The 19,026-nt window shown below is 31.1% G+C and overlaps 2 protein-coding genes across 8 annotated transcripts in view; both read right to left on the bottom strand.

Moving 5' to 3' along the window:
• Window positions 1-1,704, bottom strand: part of LOC112451606 (venom allergen 5-like) — a 35,090-nt gene extending 33,386 nt beyond the window's left edge. The window contains exon 1 of one of the 3 annotated variants that reach the window (XM_025011319.1): window positions 1,630-1,704. In XM_025011319.1, the coding sequence (XP_024867087.1) occupies window positions 1,630-1,690 (61 nt within the window). In that variant the 5' untranslated portion in view covers window positions 1,691-1,704. The remainder of the gene's footprint in view (window positions 1-1,629) is intronic. The other 2 variants (XM_025011321.1, XM_025011318.1) reach the window with 2 other exon arrangements.
• LOC112451604 (acetylcholinesterase-like) overlaps window positions 1-19,026 on the bottom strand; it is an 89,392-nt gene that overhangs the window by 16,563 nt on the left and 53,803 nt on the right. For 3 of the 5 annotated variants that reach the window (XM_025011314.1, XM_025011315.1, XM_025011313.1), the window contains 5 exons: window positions 13,697-13,839; window positions 9,360-9,512; window positions 4,141-4,304; window positions 2,184-2,341; window positions 20-1,854 (listed from right to left, as the gene is read on the bottom strand). In XM_025011314.1, the coding sequence (XP_024867082.1) occupies window positions 1,724-1,854; window positions 2,184-2,341; window positions 4,141-4,304; window positions 9,360-9,512; window positions 13,697-13,839 (749 nt within the window). In that variant the 3' untranslated portion in view covers window positions 20-1,723. Of the gene's footprint in view, window positions 1-19; window positions 1,855-2,183; window positions 2,342-4,140; window positions 4,305-9,359; window positions 9,513-13,696; window positions 13,840-19,026 lie in introns of those variants that run through there. The other 2 variants (XM_025011316.1, XM_025011317.1) reach the window with 1 other exon arrangement.

Below are 19,026 nucleotides of genomic sequence, written 5' to 3'. Positions count from 1 at the left end.
ATATATATATATATATATATATATATATATATATATATATATATATACACAACTGATATCTGATACGAGGCTAATTGCAAAACACTTGTTCTAATTCAGGATATGCATTTACTTTTGCTCCACTGGCTTCGTTTAATTTAAATGATTTGCTTCTTTATCAAAAGTGGAATGAGTGCTCAAAGATCTTTTTAAGAGAGATTTTCTCGCGATTGACGCTGTCGATAAAAATCGCTTCGTGTTATTAATCACTCGCTCTCAAGCTTACTGAGTTCGAAGTTAATAGCCGCGCCCTTCCATACCGATTAATTTTCTTCAGCTACGCTACGTTCGTTATATTTTACTTTACTATCTTCGTCATTCTCTTTTGTCTTTTGTTTCCTGCATGTCCTGGAATTGATATTGCATATAAAACTTGATCGTGCTAGTAGATAATCGACTACATTGCAAACTAATTGTAAGAGATCAAATATATTACAAGATGTTGCACCGGTCGCAGCTGGTTTCTTACAATTAATATCTAACAAAGAGATTGATCGCGCCGTTGTTACAGGTTCGCTCGTGAATTTGTTACAAATAGATATATATATTTTACGAGTTTATTGCCGTCTGCATTTTGGATCAAAATTGGATCTTAGCGTTTAATTTGATCCGTGAAGACTTGGCAAATCCCGAAATTATAGTGAAATTACATGTATATCGCGCTCAATTGTCAATTATATGTATAATTCATCAAATGTTGCGTATTTGCTGCGAGATCGAGATAGGTCGCCATTTGCCTTTCTCACACCTATCGAACAACGAATAACGCGATTGTATTCATTTAATCATTTAATCATCGCTGCGGAATGGCTCTCTTCGAGTCCGTACGAAACCTGTATCCGCTCTTTTCCTACTGCTACTTCATTTGCATTTGCAATGCATTCTTTTCACAACTCTTGCAATTGCCATTCTTGCGATCGATCAGGCAACGACTTATAGATCGATCGCCTTCGATAATTTAGACTGTTCGTAAAGCAAACGATTGTTTCAGAAACATCTGTAACTAGATTGCAAAATTAATAATTTACGCGGGCTTGTATTTCGCAACAGTTGTATTTCGCGAGGCATATCTCAGGCTATGAATCAGATATAGAAATAAGATGGATCGAATCGAGAGATTCATTGATGAGACGCGACGAGAACGAAAGGAGATAGGAGATAACGAAAATAAAGAAAAAAACTGAAACCTAAGCCGGAACCGGATCGATAAAAGCTGCGACGAAGATGGAGAATGCTGATGGAAAGTGCGAATCGTCGAAATCAGATCAATCTCTGCTGAAGTCGATCGTCGAAGGGATCTGCGTCTCTCGGGCTTTTGCCGAGTACAGATCTTTGGTTTTCAATCGTGAATCGCGACATATAAATCTCTGACTACCTCGAAACGGCGAATGCACCACGCCGAGACACGGGGCATCTGATTATCATTCGCAAACGTCGCGCTATGCTACCAGTGCCGGTGACATAACGACATAGTGGAGACGGACTACTGCTATACAACGATAGCACATGTCCTACGGCGACCTATCGATCTATGAATGGTTGACGACCGCTAATGCGACCTTGAAGCGTAAACAATGCTCATTATAGGACCTGCTTGTCGGACGGTAGCGCCGATGGAACTTTTCTGCCCAGTCAGGTACCTGCCAGCCATGAAAAGGGTTTGTCGACATAGATGAGTAACTGCTTATATCAATCTATATACTACCAGCACCGGAAGTAAGAAGATGAACGCGATCGTTGGTGAGCCACGCAATCCGCCGACACCCGCAGAAACGCTTGATGCCATTGCGCTTTTACATGCTTCAGGTGTGGGATCTGTAAAGAAGCAAGAGCGCGAAATTAATGAAGAGTGAGAATAACACATACACATATACATATACATATACATCATATATATCATATATATCCCTCCCTCCCCTTCCTCTCTCTCTCTCTCTCTCTCTCTCTCTCTCTCTCTCTCTCGTCCAAACAAAGCGTAGTTGACAAGAATTTGTCACAGAAAAATGTGCTCAAAGTGCTCAAAGCAAAGCTAATTGTGAATGCAACTTGTCAAAAGCGTTCAACGAGTCGAACTTTAATTAGGCAGCGCCTTGCACTTTACAGCTGGAAAAAAAAGATTTTTTATTTTCCATTTTGTTACGTACCGGGAACTCCCTTTAGGCGTGGCAGGAATTCGTTCCAAAATGCACAAGCTGTTGTACGAGGACCTCTGCCGAAGCCAGTCTTTTCCGCATTCCAAATAAAATATTTTGGATGATCTCTGGTATAAGGTGGCCATTCAGATTCGCTTGCTGTTGGCATCCTGAAAGACAGATTAAAAAGTAAAGATTAAAAAGTAAAATGTGTCACTCTAGTAAATTGTGCGAATATTTCATAATGAGCAAATAGCAAACTATAATAAAACTGATTTTCAGAAATTAATACTGTGAGAATCGGTGATCATTTTTAACCTTTAATTTACACAACTAAAATACAAAGTATAATTTTTGTAATTTTACTTAAATACGTCAAACTTAATTACTTCAAATATGAAATCAAGTTTTCGTTAAATATTTTTTCGATTTACTGTCTTTACTGTCTGGTAGTAAAAGTATTTGATTTATTTTAATATTCACTTTAGCATAGTACATTTACCTCTAATGGAATAGCAATTTTCAATATAACCACTATTCCAGAAATTATATGATTATAATAGTTTTTAATTATAGATTTTGTGTTTTTACCAATAAAATCACAAATTTCCCATTTCACAGTTATATACTGCAGATATGTCAGATGTTTGGTTCAATAATTTCGGATATACTAGCTGTGATATCACGCTACTGACAATGAGAGTAAAATCTCACACCAGACTGTTTTACTGTATATAATAAAATTTAAGCACACGTATGTAATGTTATGGATAAATTTAACAATACCGGAAGCTAATTTTCAAATAATCTGTAAAAATACCACATTTAATTAATTTTCCATAATATTCCTGTATGTTTAATTAAAACAAAATCGACTTTGACATGTTTTCATATACCCGCACTCCTTCCCCCATTTATTCTTTTATCTTTCATGCTAGGTGTTACAGTACATAAAGGTAGATTTCAAATATCATATGCAAAAGCCATATGTCTCTGTCGCAAACAACAAAACGAAGAATCCTATTCATAAAGAGCGAAACGTCATATAATAACTTTAAATCTTAATAAATTTATCAGTACAGGAATATAGTACAGGAAATCGCCCCCCCCCCCCAAAAAAAAACTTGATAGACGGAGATGTACTCTGTACAAAAATTTGAACAATTTTATCACTAATGCAGTAAAGTACAGAATTCTTCTAATCCTTTCGTAATTAGACTAATTGATTTTTATTATAATTTCAACATTTTATTAAAATATAAAAATTGTTAGATGCAATTTATAACGTGAGATATTTTATAATATTTCGCGTTAAAATGTGTAAATTGAAAATCGTATTAAATAGAATGAAATTAAGAATACAATAATTCCGCTTAATATTTAATTTTATACATAATTAGACTCAAGAAATATGATTAATTGTTTAATAAATTTATTCAATTAATAAATATGTCATATTTTGGTTGTAAGTTCTTTTAACAATTTAGACTATTTTATTTAAAAATGTTTAAATATATATTCGTGAATAAATTCTTTTAACCATTAAGACTATTTTATTTAAAAATGTTCAAGTACTCGTAAAAAACTATTTTTGTGGTCAGTACGCAACACTCACATTTTCGTATTAACAAAAAATGGAAATTTAGGTTTGAAGCATGCGGCAGCGAGTTTCTGGCGAACTTACTTCTCCTCATGGTTATAATTTGAATTTAAATTAAGTTTGTTTCACACATCAACGAACTCTTCTGAACACGTTGACGTCTATGACACGTATCACTTATATTTATAATTTTATATTACATTGAACTGCATTAGCATGCGCAAATTTTATTAAGTATTTTATCGTTTTGGCCAAATATTTAACTATATATATATATATTGAATAAATGTGATAAATCTTTACACTTTAATAAACATCAAACACATGATGTTGCACAACTCCGTAATACGTATTATTCCTAATACCTACCCTGTATATGCAAATCGTGCGAAATAGTGAATCATTCTCAAAGACAGTTCTCGTTCTTTATCGGTGTATTCCAGAGACTTATTCAAGGGATGCCCAAAGACGTATTCCACTTCGTCACCGTGCATCACACCCATCCATTCGCCCCATACATTCGTACTTGTCCTCTGCAACACAATATACGCTTCATCATTATTTCGTCAATTTGACGTTGTTATATCAAAGATAATACATTTATCACAGCTCTTTCATTTAATATAGAGATAAAATATATGTCAATTGATTTTATAGTTGCATATTATGTCGCAAGATGCAAAAATATGCCATGGCCATTGTATACCTATAAATTTTGAGGCAATGCTTTAATTTTAATTTATCGGCGCATCCACTCATATAATAAATGAAATGGATAAATTAATATAAGTAGATATTGATTTTCTATGTCAGATTAATTATCAAATAATTTTATATTTTATAATTTATGCCAAATAAACCTTTAAGTCCTTAGCAAAAAATATTATTTTTACTGTAAAAAATAAATAGATGCATGATAAAAAATGTTCAATTATCTTAGAATATATTTTGCACAAATATATTGAATAATTAATAATAATAGATAGTAAATAATAAAATATATAGACTAGAAGTTGAAAATTACTTGACTATTAATATATATATGTATACTTTGTCGTAATAACTTAATAGATTTTATCGTATATATCCAAAGATGCAATTTTATTTTTTACTTGAATAATTGTGTATTTTTATAAACTATTAAAAAGCAATCAGTGGTATTAAAACTGCAACAATAAAATATTTTGAACGAGGAATACAAATTCTTACAAAATAAAAGTGAGTTCTATTTCTCAAAATAAAATTATTTTTCCTGGAAAAAAAATTTAATTTTTTTACAATATGTTTGAATTTGCTTTAAAATTAAACATCTTATGGTAAATAAATTTTTATTAAAAAAAACTCGCGACTATATATGATAAAAGATGAATATGTTAAATAAAGAATTGGATGGATAATTGTTAATTTTTATGTAGACTGATACCGCATACACTTCCAATTTCTTTTACAATATTTAATTAAAATATGCAGGTGTGCATAAAATGCTGTGGATGCCTGTGGATAGCAGTATTACGGTATAAAAGAGTCAAACTGCAAAGAGTCCAAAGTGTTCGAGATCGTAATATCATAATCGTATATCAAGACATATATGTATATTGGATATCAATTTCGGGTCGATATGGATACAGTCTGACTGTACTCTGACTCTGCAACTCTCTGCGACGAGCTGAAATTGCAAGGGTGGAAACACTGGAAACAGAGGTAACGCGAACAAGCGACAAAAAAAAGACGCAAGCACTTTCGCGTGAGCTTTTGTCTTTCTAACCAGTGGGTAAAACCGTTATTAAGATTACGGCTGGCGCGCATGAGTAATGACATCCTCTTTACTTCCAGCAGCGCTTCGAAGAACCGAGCAGTACTACCTGATAAATTACCTTCTCCGCTAATTGCTCGAGCCTTCGTACCGCGGCATTTCGCTTACGTGCGTTTCATGGCCCAGGGACTGCAATGAAGATAGAAGGTAGTGCGAAGTGAGGGGACGCGAAAAAGAAAGAAGAGAAAAGAAAAGAGAAAGGTAAAGTGAAAAGTGCAACGCGAAAGGTTGCAAAAAGGATGCTACAAGAAGGGGAAAGAGTGAAAGAGAAAGACAGAGGAGAGTAGAGAAGGAGGGAAGGGCGAGACAATGCGAGAAAATGTTTGCGCGAGAGGTGGAAGATGGAAAATGGAGTAGTGAAAAATAGGGTATGCGTCAAGTGAGTGGAATAGTGCGGAGAAAAGGGGGAAAAAAAGAAAAAAGGGCGGCGTCAAATATATAGGAAAACAGTGACGTGATCAACGACATGGATTAGATAAAAGCGCTATTTTCTAATAAACAGAAACTTCGTTCACAAGTTTATGATAGGCGCATCGCAGATGTTACAGCTAAAAAAAAAGACATAGCTATTATATAATTTAATATTTTTGACTAAATTATTTAAGAGAGATCATTTAACATATAACAAATAGCCAGTTGCAAATAATGAGATAAAATGTTAGATTTTTCTCTTATTATTTGTATGATTATATATTATTGCACGAAAAATAATATGATAATCAAAATAATTTTGAAATAAACAATGCGAGTATCAAAGTTTCCTTCGCGCTGAGCTGGAATTTCTAGTTGCAATATTTCAACTCCACTCTTTGTAATATCATTATGCATATATCATATTTCTGCAAACTTTTTTCATGCACTTAAGGAGATATCAACTATCGTAAAGGATTCAATAACGCGTTACATATAGTTTAAATTGAAACGTTTAAGAAAGAGAAAGAGAAGAAGGGAAGCTCAGATTTCCTTACGATTTCGGGTAAGCTGGATTTGGCACGTGGCCAACAGACCACTTGTCACTGGATTCAGTGATAAATCTTACGTCAATTTACTCAGCTCATATATTTTGCCTATTATGTTCACATTTTGATATCCCTCTATTAGCAAAATTTTATAAAAAAGAAAGAAATTTTGTCAGAAGTATATAACATAATGACAACAAAATTAATCAAATTAAATATTTATTTAATTAGAAAATTATAGAGCTCTATCTCTAATTAAATATATTACAAAGATAAATAAATACTACTTTTATTCATATAAATTGTATAAAAAGACTTTATTAGCTAAATATTTAACATCTTTAAATATTTAACATCCTTAAATACAAAAAATATAAAAATATTTTTAATAATACATATTTTTAATAATATATGTTCCAAGATTAAAATCTCTTTCACAAATGTTTATTTATTCAAAAAAATTTTTCAATTTAAGGCAACATGAATATTTCAATTTTTAAATTAAATATTTTTTATATTATGTGCTAAACAAAAATCCATTAAAATAGTACATATATGACATAATCGTGATATTTGATATCTATTAACAGCAAACATACCCTCGCTAGTTTTATTTTTCTCAAAATTGTCTAAAATAATGACTTATTGTTAGATGTTTTTTTAAAACACATTATACAATTTTGATGTTTATGGCTCAATTAAGCAATCGATAGAAGAGATTTTATAAACGTGAGGAAGAGCCGGACATGACAGCACGGAATAGCGGCAAACGCGACACGTTATAACATAGTAGAACGTCCGCATATGTAGAGTATATAAGCCTCTCCCGCGTGAGTTTGCATTTCAAATAATTTCGGTGGTCGCGAGGAGGTGGAACGGTAATTGTACAGCGTCATGAATGCGCACAATTTGCCGCATTCTGGATTTAAACATTACACCTCCGTGACGTTGTGGAGGATGCATTATCTTCCGGTATGATAACACCGCGCTTGCGCAAATTGGCGATCGGCAAAACGGCAAAATAAATCACGCGAACGTGATTCGTGCGTGATTGATAATGTGGGTATATGTTGATATCTGATGGTTATTATTCGCTACCCAAATATTCGCCACACTTTATCGTGGCAACAGCAGCACACCGATGATTGATTAATGTTACGAGTGAATTGTTTCCACTTATGTCACGTTAAATTCACTTACCGCCTCAGTTCCGCTATAGATTTTTTTTGTTTTCTTTTGTTTCTCCGTTTTGTGTGTGCTCCCTTAGCTATTTCCATCACAAAATCTTCTTATTGCGTTATATATGCAAGCGATTCAGAATCCAATTTACATAATACTTTTGCGGTAATTTCCCAGTATTGTAAACTCTGTTCTTTCAGTTTACTTTGAGAGAATAGCGGCATAAGCTCAATAATACAACAATCTTCCAATCATCGGCTGCGCCGAGCATGTATAACGCAAAGATATTGAAAGCATTGCTGATATGATTTATCAAAGTACACGAAGCAATTAAAATGTTTCAATACATCTGAATTACAACACACATACAGGTATACTTAACGAAACTCTATGAATATTAAAAAAATGTGTGTATGAGCGTGTGTTGTTTGTGTATTTTTAGATGTATTACATATAATAACTACATTATAGATGTATATACATGAAAAATCCAAGGAGATGCAACAGCATATTCTTGAGACCAAATTAAGTCAAAAAGTCCTGTACCACTTTTCCTTCCGACAAACAATTATCGAGATATCGTAAGCTAAATATTGAAAAAATTACCAAGTTTTCCTTGAATATCTCAAAAAGTATTAGGCAAATAAAAAATGTTTCAGACAAAAGTTGTTCAAATTGATTAGTAGAAAAAGAAGATACAATAAAAAATGGAGGGTTTCCATTTAATAAATTTAACTTGGGCCCTGCTGGATTCAACACAGACCCCGGACCCAAAATTTAATAAGGTCGTCTATTGGACCCCTTCAAACCCTCCAACTTTTATCTAAAACATTTTTCCAACAAACCAATATTTTCAAAGATAACACTCACAATCAGAGCTTGTAACACTTCAAATGACTCACCCTGTATACAAGCGCAAAGTTTTGTAATTGTATAGAATATTTAAAAAATTGTGTGCTTACATTCAATCATACATTTAAGTACATTTAACGATTAGCAATTCTGAGTTGTCGGCAAATAAAAATTTCTTATTGATTAATTAAGTGACAAAGACAAGAATAAAAAATTTTCCTTTCATTAGTTAAATATAATTTAATAGTGATTGACAAAAAATATAACGTAAGTCTAACAAAATTGTTATTTAAGACTTAATTTACTTAATATATTTATTATTCAAAAGTAAAAGAGATGAAATTTTTCCAATTGGAACAAGAAAATAGAAAGGTTTTATCAAGAAGTAATTGATTGCGTTGAGATACTCTATAGTTAAAAATATATAATGTATTATTATTCTTATTAAAAACAATTATTATAAAATATCTATTGTTAGTCAACTTACAATTAGTAAGGAAATATTTAATTTGTCCATATATACATCTATTATATATAAACGTATATACGCATACGGCATCTCATAAATTACATTCTGTTGACGCCACATGACAATCTTGACAACTTAAATATTTTTCGGTTGACTTCGTAGATCATGGAGATGTATCATCATAAAATTATTAAAATACATAATATATAATAATGGTTTGTTAATTGGTCATTAGGTATCTCTTGAGACGTGCTTATTGACTAATATCTAATATCTGTTCTATAACCGAATAACGTAACGACAGAGATAGCATTACCTGCGTGAAAAAGTAGTAGTAGACCTTCATGCCGCGATCTGCGAATAATTGCGCGAAATGTGTGGATGGGCAGATGAAGAAATAATCGCCCACGATGTCCGCTATCGCTCTCTGATTCTGATAACCATCGTTCATCCGATCCCAATCGGTATACTGAAACAAAAATCCGTACAAATTCCCATTAAAGATTTATCAATTAATGTTTAAGAATTTAATCTTAAACAACATGTCTAGTTTCAATTTGACACTTTTATAACTTGGACACTTAAAGAAAAAAATACTTTGGTTTCAAAATTTTTTAAATGGATTGTTCAAAAGCTTTTAAAGAAGAAAAATCATAGCCTTTTTCTTTTATTGAACTTCTTGAACGTTTTGAGAAATAACGTTTACAAAAATAACACTACAAACTTTTTTTCTACTTCTTGTTAATCTCTAAAAACTATAATTGTACATATGAGTCCAATTGAATTTTGTTCTATAACAATTTCATTTTTAAAATAAAATTAATATTTCGCACGTAATTATTTAATTATTTGTATTATAATTTTGTTTTATTAGATACATTTTTACTAAAAATTAAAGGAATACTTAAAAAAATGAAACGTTACAGAGTACAGTATATAATACAAAAAGTAGTATAATTTAGGGCTCCAGGTAAAGGTCTACCTTAAAAAACCTAACACGCTTCTATATAGATGATGTGGAAGAGAGTCCACCATTTTAACATCCTTAAAACTGCACAATGTGTGCAGGTGCACATCTGTTGAGATTTCCGATTCTCTGAATAAGAAATTGATTATCTTCTTTAATTTTTGCATCATATTAATTTCGCCATGTTAGATTTAGCATTTCTGAAGTGTTTTATTTTGGAGTATTTCCTTAGCATTTAATAAAAAGAAAAAATAATAAAATTAAACTATAATACAAGTAATTAAATAATTGGAACAAAATCATTACTAATCGAATTACTATTAAAAATGATTTATTTCGAACCCCTTTATAAGCCTAGGCTAATTTTGCCCACGGATTTAGACGGATAAAAATGCTACCATCTCGTATTCAGTGACCCAAAAAACGTAAGAGTACATGTTTAACTTACGTTACTCTTTTTACAGGCTAAAATTGGCCCATTTTACTCATCGACCTTTATCATTGAGAAAAAGAAGGTGCTAGGAAGGTGCTAGGAAATTAAAGCATCTTCCAATAAAATAAATCTCTTTTAATGTCTCTTACAGCAAATATATAATGACATATACATATAAAATATCACGAATAAATTGCGAGTTTGATTCATCCTATCTCTTATCTCTCTACAGTCTACCTTATCATCGTTTATTAATGAATCGTGTTTTAAAAGAAAATAGTTTTTTATCCAAATGTAACGCGATTATAGCCCGCGGATTAAAAGAGATTACTATGGTATCGATGGTGGTTACTGGTTACGTATCGGATCACTTTGTATCGTCAATTTCCTTCCAATCGAAACGACAGTAAAGTGCACGCTTTTACAAATTCATTTCGTTCGATCACTCGCGCGAGTCGCGCGTGGGCGGGATCAGCAGACGGCATGAATTTATCAAAGACACGAGTTCCCGGCGACCTTTACGCGCACTGTATGTATCATCGTAAACGAAAGGCATCCTCGCTCTGCTGGCGTGCCTTGTTCCCGGATACTTAATGAAATGTACACGGAACTCGAGGTTTCACGCAGCTATGAAACAGCCCTTGACAAAGCAACTTTGACGTGCCATTCTACTGATCGGAAAGTAATTAGCGGTCAGCCAGCAGAATGAAGCTCTTTGAAGAGTGACATTACCTCAGTACATAACGATATCGATTTTCCCCGTAACCATAGCTGACCCGTTACGCACTAGAAAACCTACTGGAAGTGTCGTATTCGTTGCAAAGTGTTCGATCCCCTTTATGAAATTTTGCGCGAGAGCATTACTATAGTCTCTACAGAGACTACTTTGTCTCATTTTGAAAAAAACACAATTGACACAAAATTGACAAAAATGTTGACTCTCTATAGAAAAGAATGTAATGAAATCTATTATATCCATGAAATTGTCCTAATTTTATACAACTGTTTTAATACGTATATATATATTAATAGATATATCGTTATACAAGATAAATTTTATTAAATTAATGAAATTAAAACTTATTATGTACAATGAGAATTCTTTCGATGATAGATTTAAAATAATTTGAATTTGTGATATGAGAACGAGTGGAATAGCATTAGGTTTAATTGCAATCGTTCGTTGCTATCGAAAGCTGAAAGATTGATAAATATTCTCTTCCAAATCAAATAGAAATTTAGACTTTACTAGTCGATAGGCAGAATTGTTTCTGATTAAAAAAAAAATCATGATTTGTTATAATCACAATTATACAGGGCACTGCCATGTCTCTGATTCGCGGAAAATCCACGCGCGCGCAAAAAGATGGAAACGCGGAAAAAGCCGTAGAAAAAGGAATAGAGGAGCAGCGAGCAGCGAGTAGGCGTTCCAATTAACGGTTTTTCACTTTACACCCGCCCATATCTGACGCGATACGCGTCAGTAAGAAATGTACGTTTAATAATATTATATAATCATGGCCGATCTTTTTTTAGAGAAAGGAACGGATGCTGGCGTATATTTTTAATAGGATATTTTTCCACATATTACTGCAATACTGCAATACTTGGAATCCATGATGATTCGCAACACGTATGTGCATGGGCATTTAAACAAATAGACATAGTAGAAGAAGAAGATGTAGTGCAATTTTATGTTGCTACGAATTAACAACGTATATTACAAATTAATTGTCATAAAAAACATAAAAAATTAAGAATTATATTTATAAAAAATTCTCTTTGTTAGAAATTATATTTGTTATAATTTCATTTGGTTACAAAAGAGGAAGAGGACGCAAACGCGCGCGTGTGTTTACATATCTATCTTCGGTCTTTAACCGACTTTTACCCAACAGTATATTCTGATAGATCATGGCATACTTTCTTTGTAAACTTTTTGAATTTTTGCAATATCTTCAAAATTGAAGAAAATATAGTACACGAAAATGTGCGTGACGTCATAATGTTGTTGCGAAATCTTTTGAAGTTGCCGTCATCAAAGAAACTTTAGAAAGCTATAACTTTCTCAAATTTAGGTTTTTTTTTTAAATTCAAAAAGTACTAAAAATCGGCTTAGATTCTCTACATTAATTATGGATACCGCTTAATAAAAAAATTTTACTTAAGAACCCAATTGGCAAACCGTGGGAAGGTAAATTGACATCTGACATAAGTATGGTCCGTATGTTTTTCTATGCTACAAAAAAAAAGCCTGAAACGACTTAGCGACAGTTACAAGTTGAAGTTTGCTAACAAGAAGAACGCTCGAGGCCAATGAATACAGCCGAGAGCCGAGGTCTCGCTGAGTGGTTAGTTTGCAAAAAAATATGGGTCGCAGAGTGCTGCATGCTCTGCACCTCTGGTCGACGCATATACATATATTTCTGTATGAGGAACATAATTCGAGCGTTATCTCAATCCCCCGTGAAAGATCTTGCTTTGCAGAATTTAATCGCGTTTAACACTAAAACGCGCGCTTTAAAGCGCGTTCTATTTGTTCGTATAAATAAATCTATTAGAAATGAAATATTAATATTTCTCTTTACTTTGTATTTTGTATTGTAGTTGTATTCTTTTTATTTTGTGATTTGTTAATTATAAACGATTAAAATAGAAAAAGATGTATATCGTTAGATTTCTCTAATCTAACTTTCATTAATATTCATTTATTACCACTAACGATATATTAATAATTTACATCTTAATTTTATTTAATATACATATTCGTACGTAAGAATAATTTCTAGTTTCAAAATTTTCTATATTCTTAAAATTTTACCTTTTGCGACTACGTGTTTCACTCAAAAACTTGTAGTCGATTTAGCATAGAGATAATCATTAAATTATTTTTTTAAAAACATCAGAAGAATCAGGGAAACTCGCTTTAAAAAAATGGGATTTAAAAGAAAGAATTTGTATCGACTGCTTTTAACATTTCTCCCAAGAAAAACGCAACTCCAAAACTTGATGAAAAATTGTCATTAAATAATAATATAATGGTATAATAAAAGAAATGATATAGCACAAATACTTTGCGTGCATATAAAACAATATTTATATACATGTTATGAGTAATTAATGTTTATATATATACATATATTATTTTCCAATTGTTTGTCATTATTGTATTATATTCAACGTCATAATATTTTATAGAAGTTTAGAAATATAATACGTAGTGCGATGCACGAAAATGTACAACGAGACTTACTTGGAAAATGATGGCTTCGCGCTCGATTTGCGACATATTCTTGAAGATAGAATTGATGATGTTGAGAAACTTGTCTCGCTCCAGAAAACTGGCTTGATCTTTCTCGAAGAAGTCAATAAAGTCGTATAGAATAAAATACGTTCCTGAAACAGAAATATATGCATGCATGTTAAACGAGAGGTACATTATAAAGTTTGTAAAGAAATATTTAAAAATATATTTATAATAAATACATTGGAAAAAATTACAACTTTTAAATGCATAACATCTTAATTTTGAATATTTTGATAAATCAAAATATACGAATATTTGTTTCGTCATATATAATTACGTGAGACAAGATTACCGAATAAATTCAAAAAGATATATGGAAAGAGAATAGAACGCTTTATGTCAGCGCGTTATTCGCAGTTGGCGCGTGCTACGTTTATATTTGTCCGTATACAAGTACCGTGCTTGTACCGTACTTGGCAACTACTTGTTCGCTGTACATTACATCCAATGCCATAGGGTAATAACGAAGATAGATATTCCTAATTGCACGCAAGTATAGCGCAGCACATGTAGTGCAACATTTATATAGCACATTTCGTAAAAGCAAAATATCGAGAAATAATATTATTACATATCAGCAATTATTACATATATATAGATAAGAATTTTACATTTTAAAAAACGCTCATTAATTTTTGTTTTTATGAAAATTCTAAGATTCTAAAATAGGAATAACAATGGAGTAGAGGAGTATAATGAAAAATATAACAATATCGAAAATTCTAGACGCACGATTAATTTTTCGTAAAAAATTTTTTTTATATATTTCGCGATTTTGATGATAGCCGCTTAAAATTGAATGTGCCGAGACTAGTAACGAGTAATAAATAAAGACTGTTTATTTTTTAATTAATTTATACCTAAATTAATCCCTAATTATATCAAATTAATTCCTAAGCATATGGAGAAGGTATATGTTATAAAAACATATGTAACTCTTATATTAAGTTGTGCTGCACATGTGTGTGTGTGAGAAACATATATAAAATTTATTAAAATCGAACACTGTCGTGCATTTCCTTGTTAATACACTCAAGTTGTACACAGTTGACAATTTGTTCCGGTTTGGCAACTCATGTGCACACAACGCAACTACTGGGAGCGTTAGTACAACAAAAATGTCAGAAACACGATTTCAGAATGTTTCAGCTTGATTTAATGAAAAAAGTTGACTACCCGGCGTTATCATGCATTCTTGACTGTACGCGCGGTGTGAAACCCCGAATTTCCGGCTGCTTACACGTGCACAACGCGGAAACTTCATCCTCTTCTGGCGAACGAGAGTGTTGCCTCGAGCGTGCTACCGTCTTTCAGATCGTGTACAGTACGGAGACTACAAAGAGAGTGCTCCTTGGAAAGAAAATGTAGTTTTCCATTATAAAGATTTTCCTGTTGGACAATACGTACAACGATAATAGGCTGCTAGTCCTGACATTTATACACATTCTTTGAGAATTAAGACATATGATGGCGTCTCGTATCACGTATATATACAACAATCTGTTGCCAAGATTAATTATTATAATTACTATTATATGTCACATAAGTGTGAGTAAAATAAATTAATTTTTACAATAATTATTGATTCAAAATATCCAAGAAATAAATTTAACAGCTATCTGTGCTGTTATTTGCGCGCGCGTGTGTGAGTGTGTGTGTGCGTGCGTGCGTGCGTGCGCGCGCCTTAAATTATTTCCAAAGTTGTTTTTAATAGCCTTAAATATCACTTATTTTTAATTAATATGATATGCTAATAATTGATGTGTGTGTTATACGTACTTGCAATCATATAAGCCAACTTCATTTATTCTTGTGCTACAGAATTATTAGTGAGAATGAGACATTCAAAATATAATAAAATTCAAAAATTATATTAACAAAGTTATTCTCGTCATACACAACGTAATTAAATTTAATTGTAAAATATAAATAACTATAATATTGCATAATAAAATATACATTTTATTTTATTTTCCTTTCAAGAAGTGAAAAAACTCAAAATTGATGTCATTAACAAAATAAACATAATTACGTTGTTAATTATCTATGAACAATTTTATCATCAATAAATAATATATATTTGATAATTCCGGAGTGTCATTATACAATCGAACAAGATAAAAATATTAAATTTTAATAAATTTATTATGTGGATATATGTATTTCCTGGCACAACATTAATAATTTGCATAGGTACACCTATGCGCTAACGAAACTCCCTTGGTTCATACATGCATCTAAGTTTCTGTCTGAAATTATGCCACCATGACTCATGTCAGAATCAAATAGGTTCATTTTGCGCTCATTACTTGGTTTCCGCAAATATGTTAATGACATTGCACTTATACATACTTATGTAAAAATGTGCAATAAATGTTAATATTTAACTTTGTTTATATTAACTTTTAACATTTAGCGTATTATCTTTATGTATCAAAAATTCTATTTTCAACCAAGAGATAAATTGTTTCGCCTAAAAGCAAAAGAAATCAATATCATTCTATTATTTCATCATTAACTTTAACTATATTTAAAACCGACTGACTTTTTAAATGCTATTTAATTCTTCTAAAAAACATTTTTTATATTTATAATGCACATATATTTATTTTTTATTTAAGAAAAGATTGCATAACTTTAATTTTTTCTAATAAATATAGTTATATTAACTAAAAAAATTAAAAAAAATGTAAATTAAGAAATAATAAATAAAATTCAGCAAAATTTTTAAGTCGTAAAAGATTAAAATCACACACAACTATAATAGAAATATTATTACTATATATTCAAAACAGAATTATTTAATTTCTTTATCAAAAACAGTTTTATTTGAAATTCTACTCAAAGCATATTTCTATATTTCTTGTTTTGTATAATAATTTATGTTTAAATACCTATTTTGTTAGTTATATGTAAATAATATCAATTGAGAAATTCCAAATTAAATATAACAATTATATAATTATTTTATGTGCCTAATTGTTTAGCGATTGGTAAAGTAATATTATTTAATTCACAAACAGTGCAATAATTTGAATATTTTTGTACATTTTTCCTTGTGTATAAAAATGTCGATTTTCCATATACCCAAAATTGAAAGATCCAAACACTTTCTCATAATCCTGTAATGCAGCTATAATTCCGAAGAGCAATCGCAGCAATCTTTTATAACCCATAACGATAAAAAAGTGTTTCATATTTATAGTCATAAATCAAGGTATTTTCTGTTTATCTTTATGTATAAATATATATAAAAATAAGAGATTTCTACCCTTTCATAAATAAATAAGCGATATAGAATGATATAATGCTGTGGAATAAAACGCGTGGCGATTTTGTTTTCCTTCGTCTTCATTCTCCCCCTCCCCCCCTCTCTCTCTCCCTCTCTCTCTCTCTCTCTCTCTCTCTCTCTCTCTAAGCGAAAGAAATCAGGCTAAAAGAGAATATATCATATGTACTTACACCACAAACAATGTCAAAAATCACCCAAAAAGAAAGACCACGAATAGACAATAAACAGATTAAACTCTGCCAAAATAAAAGTAGTACATTTTTTTTAAACACACATTAATGAAGAAATCTCTTTGCATTTTAGTCATTTTAATTACTTTTCTGCCAGGCCCGGATTTTAACGTATTGAGAGCTTTCACTAATTTAAGCATAATTTTGCATTTTGTATACGTTTTGCGCAATTTCTACAAACTTCTTGGAAATGATAGCAAAAATTAATTTAATTTATCTATCCGAGAAATTTGTGCATCAGTAAAGCTTCAATAAAACAAAGAAATTAGGAAAAGAGCGAATACGTATGTTGCTAGATTTCAATAAATATTGATATTCGCATCATTTATTAATCGTAATATATATGCTAGAATCACAACATTGACAAATTGTTGCTCGAGCGAGGACGTTAATAATCACTCCTCTTTGAAAACAGTACTTTGAGTAATAAATACAAATGTATATATAAAAGTTATAAACAAAATAAACATTGAAAACGAATGTGTCATTGAATAAACAAATGCAGGAGAGGAAAAAGGGAACTTATAATAATAGAATTTCCTAATCGACGCTTCGAGTGACGAATGTATGCGAGGAAATTACGAATTCGATTACAACACACTTGTAAAAGGGCAAAAAAATTGATATATTTTAAATACATTTCATTCTTTCTTTTAATAATGAATGCATAAGCAAATTGAAAATTATTAATTAACGCGTCGGATGCATACAAGAACAATTTAGAGTTAAATTACAAATTCTTGAATTCGTACGCGCACGCCAACATTTCAATCGCTTCGAGAGAATTCCCAGACTGGTTGCAGGTGAATAATGGTACATACGATACTTTCTAAATAAACGGGTCGAGTATTTCGTAGTTTCTCTACTATATGTAACAGTACTTTTGGGAATTTGCCGACACATGGATTACTATGCATATGTGTTGAACTTAATTTGAGATTTACATTGGTGCTCTTTATGCAACTGTATTATATACAATCATATGTCCGTGTGCATTTAATGCAACATATATATACTACAAGTGTATATATATTCAAAAAAGATAAAGATAAGATGTTAAATACATTGCGTCTGCCGAGTTAAGATTATTATATAGGAAAGAATGTTGTTTTTTAATATATTAAAATTTGGAAGATATATTGTAATTTTTATTTAATTTTTTTTTTAAGTAAAAAAAATGACAATAACAAATAATAAAAAAAAACATCAGAAAATTACGCCGAGTATTTAATATTAACAATGTTATATATGTAAAAATTAAGGTGCAAAAGATAATTTTATATTTTACTTGTAAATATATATTATATACAAAATAATATTATACATATGTATATATGTATATTTTAATGCATTTTAATTCATATAAAAATAGGCAAATGTCAGCTAGAAATTTTTCAGTTTCTTAATTATAAAATTTTGCAATTTTAAATTTTAAGCTAAAATATCTCAGCATAGAGGACACATAGAGCAAAAGTAAAGACAATTTTTTTACACAATATAAACCCAACGAATCGATGCGGCGTAAGTATCTATAGCGCCCGCGCTTTGCTTCGCGTATACACTTTGCGCGAAACACTTGCGCATGTTTCTTGATCTTCACTAATTGTAAGAAAAATACAAGATTATCCGTCAATTAAAATTTGTCACATAAAAATTTAAATTTAAAAATAGTGTTAAATAATTTGAGTGTGTGTGAGAGAGAGAGAAAGAGAGAGAGAGAGAGAGAGAGAGAGAGAGAGAGAGAGAGAGAGAGA

This window comes from Temnothorax curvispinosus, unplaced genomic scaffold (assembly GCF_003070985.1).
Source record: "Temnothorax curvispinosus isolate PA1 unplaced genomic scaffold, ASM307098v1 QBEX01002412.1, whole genome shotgun sequence".
NCBI classification, from domain to species: Eukaryota; Metazoa; Arthropoda; class Insecta; order Hymenoptera; family Formicidae; genus Temnothorax; species Temnothorax curvispinosus.
The sequence above is the reverse complement of the archived record's forward strand: the minus strand, read 5'-3'. Positions and strand labels throughout refer to the sequence as shown.